This window comes from Oncorhynchus mykiss, chromosome 18 (assembly GCF_057628025.1).
Source record: "Oncorhynchus mykiss isolate SJ-2025 chromosome 18, ASM5762802v1, whole genome shotgun sequence".
Taxonomy (NCBI): Eukaryota; Metazoa; Chordata; class Actinopteri; order Salmoniformes; family Salmonidae; genus Oncorhynchus; species Oncorhynchus mykiss.
The window spans coordinates 18,975,778-18,982,866 of record NC_143039.1 but is presented as its reverse complement, the minus strand read 5'-3'; the positions used below and the strand labels follow the sequence as shown (position 1 = coordinate 18,982,866).

Sequence of the window (7,089 nt, the reverse complement as noted above, 5' to 3'; positions counted from 1 at the left end):
TACTAACCAACCAGATAATACTAACCAACCACATAATACTAACCAACCACATAATACTAACCAACCACATAATACTAACCAACTAGATAATACTAACTAACCAGATAATACTAACCGACCAGATAATACGAACCAACTAGATAATACTAACCAACCACATAATACTAACCAACCAGATAATACTAACCAACTAGATAATACTAACCAACTAGATAATACTAACCAACCAGATAATACTAACCAACCACATAATACTAACAAGCCGCATAGTACTAACCAACCAGATAGTACTAACCAACCACATAATACTAACCAAACAGATAATACGAACCAACTAGATAATACTAACCAACCACATAATACTAACCAACCACATAATACTAACCAACCAGATAATACTAACCAACTAGATAATACTAACCAACTAGATAATACTAACCAACCAGATAATACTAACCAACCACATAATACTAACAAGCCGCATAGTACTAACCAACCAGATAGTACTAACCAACCACATAATACTAACCAAACAGATAGTACTAACCAACCAGATAGTACTAACCAACCAGATAATACTAACCAACCAGATAATGCTAACCAACTAGATAATACTAACCAACCAGATAATACTAACCAACCAGCTCAAATTGGCATAGCTTCCTGAGTTTGTCTCAAATGTCATCAGCACAACGTTTCAACTATAAAGCTATGTATATGGTATACATCTATTTTATTACAATAGAACAGTGGAATACAGGAAAGATCTCAAACATTATTTGAAGGTTTCATGGTTTTAAAGTGGATGCTGCCTTGAAAAAGAGTATAGGAACTTTGTGATAGTATGTGACAGGCAGTGAGGTGGAGGGGGGACCCCCCTGAGCATGTGTCCCCCTCCCACCCAGGGAGCTCCTAGCTGTCACTCTGTCCCAGTACAGGGCCCCAGTAGACCAGGGGATCGCAAAGCAAATGAGCCTGTCAGAGCATCACTCCCCCTGGGCTACAGAGGAAGGCTGGTGCTGGGGTTGGGACTAGGAATGGAGCTGGGACTGGGGCTGGGACCTGAGCTGAACATTTTCTAGGTCATATCAGCATTTCTTCCCACCTCTGGCTGAGGACTGTGTGGAAAGACTGGATACATCACCATAAAAAGGAACACTAGGTCAGGGGTTGAGAGAGAAAGTTTGGGTGTATGGAGAACTGGGCCCTCAAGCCAAGAGACAGGGACATAAATAGGAATTGCAAAATAATGGTTAAAAGTCTCCAAGAGTCGACAGTGGTCTTGATTTTATTACTGCCATGACCACAGGGTTGAATCACCCTTGACTCTGTCATCACAAAACACAGAAATTAAAGAATGATTAATCTAATCAAATAATGATTCATTATCATCGCCACAAAATTGCGGAGAGAAATCCAGTCTTATGGAAATTAAGAAATGAAGCATGAAGGAGGAGAAGATGGGCAAAATCAAAAAAAATAAGTCTGCCTGAGATACAGATCAGCTGATAACAACGCTAGTAACCATCACACTGTGAGCAATTAACCAAACACAATGCTGTCTTTCCACATTTGCTAATTATCTGTGCATTAAGACATTGTGAATGTGTTATTCTGGATAAATGCACGGCGTGGTTCACCTCAGTCATACCACAGTAAATAGATCCCAAAGGGATCACCACTGGAGTAAAAACAGCTTGGTCGTCACATAAAAGACTGCTGAAGGGCCTTTTCTTGGGTGAGAAGGCGGTGGTCCACACACATGAATAATTCAATTAGATGTTGGTTTAAGCTACAAGGAGCAGGAAAGGTGACAGTGTTTGTCACGCTCTGTAAACCCACCTGGCAGGAGGAGAGATGGGACGGAGAAGAAGAAGAGAGAGATAAAGAGAGAAAATGAGAGAGCGATGGGATGTGACAGTGAGAGAAAGACAGACAGAAAGGGAAGGTAGAGGATGACTATAAAGACAGGGACAAGAGAGTGTGTGGAGTGTGTAGACCCAGACACCCAAAAGACAAGAGGGGTACAGATGCATGGTTAGGGTTATGCTGTGGTGGACAATGGGGATCTGGTTTCCCATTGACTAATACTTGATTAAAGATGGCCAGTGAAGGGGGGTAGTTGGTCCTTGGGGACCTAGGAGGCTTGCTGGAGCCGGGAAGTGGGTCAGCCGCTTGGCAGGGCAGGCTGGCTTGTTAGCGCTAACTGGGTGTAAACAGTAACACAGGGCGACCTGGGACAAGGTGCTGCTACATTGCACAGTGTCTCTCTGCCTGAAGCCCCCTGGCTGTAACTGGCAACAATGACAATTACACAGGCTAATTAACAGACTCTTATGGCACAGAAGCCACGCAAACCCAACGATGGCTGAGGAAAGGGAGAGAGTGAGAGAGAGAGAGAGTGAGAGAGAGAGAGAGAGTGAGAGAGTGAGAGAGTGAGAGAGAGAGAGAGAGAGAGAGAGAGAGAGAGACGGAGAGTGAGAGAGAGAGAGAGAGAGAGAGAGAGAGAGAGTGAGAGACGGAGAGTGAGAGAGAGAGAGAGAGAGAGAGAGAGAGAGAGACGGAGAGTGAGAGAGAGAGAGAGAGAGAGAGAGAGTGAGAGACGGAGAGAGAAGAAGAAGGAAGACGGACAGGAAATACAAGGCACCGTTGCTGTGTTTTTTCATCATTACGGTTAGAAGCTAACATTTGAGAGGAATCCCTCCATCGTTGCACGGTCTCGTGGTTCTGGGGATGGTTAATGATGATTTGTCTCAGGACAGGGGAGAGAGGGGAGCCCGGGGCTTGGATGCGACGGGGTGTATTTTGGGGGGGTTGTGAGTCTCAGTACGCCCCCCCTCCCACTGCAGCTCAGAGCCCCCAGTTTAAACAACTCAGCGCTCATCAACAAGGCTAATTAGCTTCTAATGGTCAAAATAGTTGGAGACTGAAAATAAACATCCCCTAAATAGAATCTCATGAAATTATACTGCTGTGATCCATTTGGACTAAAATCAACAACACTTATCTTCAATATTTACACTGCGATAATAATGATTTATTTGACATACTTTATATCTGGTCTCATACAAGATAAACAGCTACTTTTGTCATTATGATCATAACACGATCGACTGTTACCGTTATACTGTTGTCATGACATTTACAGTCATAGACTGGTAGTAAATGTATCGTCCATCATATCTAAGAAGTAGGAATGTAAATCACATCCCCTGAAAGTCCCTGTCTGTAGACCTCTCCAATGTTGACGACGTCTATCTCTTGTCTTTGACATTTACTTATTGTTCTTCTTGCTTTTCTCTTCTTTCCCTGTCTTCCTCCCAGTGCCCCGCTTGTCTTTGTCCTTGCCCGACTCTCCCTCCTCCTCGATGGCCTTGGCCGCCCGTGCCCTCTTCTTACCCAAAGGTGTCCTGCCGTACCACATCTGGAAACACATTCGCAGCCATCAATCCACGGTCGGAGGAAATAAAACCTGTTATACAGTGGCATTTCCTTCCTAACTGTAGGAACGCAGCACCCTCATGTGGTGATTGTTGGAGCACGACTCTCAAATGTATATATGGAGTTCATCGGATAATACTGAATTGATATATGATTAAAGTACTGAATTGATATCTGATTATAATACTGAATTCATATATGATTAAAGTACTGAATTGATATCTGATTATAATACTGAATTCATATATGATTAAAGTACTGAATTGATATCTGATTATAATACTGAATTCATATCGGATTATAATACTGAATTGATATCTGATTATAATACTGAATTGATATCTGATTGTAATACTGAATTGATATCTGATTGTAATACTGAATTCATATCGGATTATAATACTGAATTCATAATACAATAATGATAATAGTAATAATACTGAATTCATATCTGATTATGATAATATATGTAAACCAATCAGCACAACAAAGGCAAAAACACGTTTTAATATAATAAAATACCATTTAGCAGAAGCTTTTAACCATAGCCACTTACATATTATTGTTTTACATATGTGTGGTCCCGGGAATCAAACCCACTATCCTAAGATGCAAGCACCACCTACTGCACCACCTACTAAGATACAGAGGACCATTTTAACTGTTATAATGGCAAAATAACCCCTTCCTTCCTCCTACATAGGAGCTTTCCAATTGTTGCCTCTGATTTCGGTGGGAGTAAGGCTATCCTGAGCACTTTGGTGATAAACATATGGAAAAAAGGTGATTAATTGATTGATGCTACTGAACCTTAAAGGCCTCCTCCTCCTCTTTGTAGACGGGGTCCTGTCTGGCCAGTGGAGGGATGAACTCTTCAGCGGTCAGTGGTCTGGTAGTCTGCTGGGCCAGCCTGCGAGGGGTCAGCACCTGCCTCACAGCCTGCAGGATGTGGCCCTGGGTGTAGCCATCTGTCACCTTGGCCAGGGAGCTCAGGTCCAGGTTGGGGGTGAGGCGAGCACCGCCGCCACACAGCAGCTCCCTCCACAGCACTGGAGAACACATCAGACAGGGAGAGAAAGGTTAGAGTTCAAACCAGAAGCGGGCAATGAATACAACATTTTTTTTTATAGATGTGTGTTTACTGGTGGGCCTATCATATGAATTCATTCCACCAGTAGTTTTCATGTCAACTCATTTCTGGTGGCTTTAGGGAATAAAACCTCCACAGATTCTGTCTGTCCATAGCCAACAGGTTGGCCTAGATATAGACCACTATTTATTTTATTTGATTTATTTCACCTTTATTTAACCAGGTAGGCAAGTTGAGAACAAGTTCTCATTTACAATTGCGACCTGGCCAAGATAAAGCAAAGCAGTTCGACACAAACAACACAGAGTTACACATGGAGTAAAACAAACATACAGCCAATAATACAGTAGAAACAAGTCTATATACGATGTGAGCAAATGAGGTGAGATAAGGGAGGTAAAGGCAAAAAAAGGCCATGGTGGTAAAGTAAATACAATATAGCAAGTAAAACACTGGAATGGTAGATTTGCAATGGAAGAATGTGCAAAGTAGAAATAAAAATAATGGGGTGCAAAGGAGCAAAATAAATAAATTAATTAAATACAGTAGGGAAAGAGGTAGTTGTTTGGGCTAAATTATAGGTGGGCTATGTACAGGTGCAGTAATCTGTGAGCTGCTCTGACAGTTGGTGCTTAAAGCTAGTGAGGGAGATAAGTGTTTCCAGTTTCAGAGATTTTTGTAGTTCGTTCCAGTCATTGGCAGCAGAGAACTGGAAGGAGAGGCGGCCAAAGAAAGAATTGGTTTTGGGGGTGACTAGAGAGATATACCTGCTGGAGCGTGTGCTACAGGTGGGAGATGCTATGGTGACCAGCGAGCTGAGATAAGGGGGGACTTTACCTAGCAGGGTCTTGTAGATGACATGGAGCCAGTGGGTTTGGTGACGAGTATGAAGCGAGGGCCAGCCAACGAGAGCGTACAGGTCGCAATGGTGGGTAGTATATGGGGCTTTGGTGACAAAACGGATTGCACTGTGATAGACTGCATCCAATTTGTTGAGTCGGGTATTGGAGGCTATTTTGTAAATGACATCGCCAAAGTCGAGGATTGGTAGGATGGTCAGTTTTACAAGGGTATGTTTGGCAGCATGAGTGAAGGATGCTTTGTTGCGAAATAGGAAGCCATTTCTAGATTTAACTTTAGATTGGAGATATTTGATATGTGTCTGGAAGGAGAGTTTACAGTCCAACCAGACACCTAAGTATTTGTAGTTGTCCACGTATTCTAAGTCAGAGCCGTCCAGAGTAGTGATGTTGGACAGGCGGGTCGGTGCAGAAAGGTGCAGGTAGCGATCGGTTGAAGAGCATGCATTTAGTTTTACTTGTATTTAAGAGCAATTGGAGGCCACGGAAGGAGAGTTGTATGGCATTGAAGCTTGCCTGGAGGGTTGTTAACACAGTGTCCAAAGAAGGGCCGGAAGTATACAGAATGGTGTTGTCTGCGTAGAGGTGGATCAGAGACTCACCAGCAGCAAGAGCGACCTCATTGATGTATACAGAGAAGAGAGTCGGTCCAAGAATTGAACCCTGTGACACCCCCATAGAGACTGCCAGAGGTCCGGACAGCAGACCCTCCGATTTGACACACTGAACTCTATCAGAGAAGTAGTTGGTGAACCAGGCGAGGCAATCATTTGAGAAACCAAGGCTGTCGAGTCTGCCGATGAGGATGTGGTGATTGACAGAGTCGAAAGCCTTGGCCAGATCAATGAATACGGCTGCACAGTAATGTTTCTTATCGATGGCGGTTAAGATATCGTTTAGGACCTTGAGCGTGGCTGAGGTGCACCCATGACCATCTCGGAAACCAGATTGCATAGCAGAGAAGGTATGGTGAGATTCGAAATGGTCGGTAATCTGTTTGTTGACTTGGCTTTCGAAGACCTTAGAAAGGCATGGTAGGATAGATATAGGTCTGTAGCAGTTTGGGTCAAGAGTGTCCCCCCCTTTGAAGAGGGGGAAGACTGCAGCTGCTTTCCAATCTTTGGGAATCTCAGACGACACGAAAGAGAGGTTGAACAGGCTAGTAATAGGGGTGGCAACAATTTCGGCAGATAATTTTAGAAAGAAAGGGTCCAGATTGTCTAGCCCGGCTGATTTGTAGGGGTCCAGATTTTGCAGCTCATTCAGAACATCAGCTGAACGGATTTGGGCGAGTTGCTGTGGGGGGTGCAGTGCTGTTGACCGGGGTAGGAGTAGCCAGGTGGAAAGCATGGCCATCCGTAGAAAAATGCTTATTGAAATTCTCAATTATGGTGGATTTATCAGTGGTGACAGTGTTTCCTATCTTCAGTGCAGTGGGCAGCTGGGAGGAGGTGTTCTTATTCTCCATGGACTTTACAGTGTCCCAGAACTTTTTTGAGTTAGTGTTGCAGGAAGCAAATTTCTGCTTGAAAAAGCTAGCCTTGGCTTTTCTAACTGCCTGTGTATAATGGTTTCTAGCTTCCCTGAACAGCTGCATATCACGGGGGCTGTTCGATGCTAATGCAGAACGCCATAGGATGTTTTTGTGTTGGTTAAGGGCAGTCAGGTCTGGGGAGAACCAAGGGCTATATCTGTTCC

General features: G+C 43.6%; 1 protein-coding gene across 1 annotated transcript in view; it reads right to left on the bottom strand.

Annotated features, from left to right (window-relative positions):
- Positions 1-3,015: 3,015 nt before the first annotated feature.
- Positions 3,016-7,089, bottom strand: part of LOC110495609 (dynein regulatory complex subunit 11) — a 54,673-nt gene continuing 50,599 nt past the window's right edge. Inside the window, exons 18-19 of the mRNA XM_090207599.1 lie at positions 4,252-4,490; positions 3,016-3,424 (exon numbers count right to left, since the gene is read on the bottom strand). Of these exons, the coding sequence (XP_090063725.1) occupies positions 3,275-3,424; positions 4,252-4,490 (389 nt within the window). The 3' untranslated portion in view covers positions 3,016-3,274. The remainder of the gene's footprint in view (positions 3,425-4,251; positions 4,491-7,089) is intronic.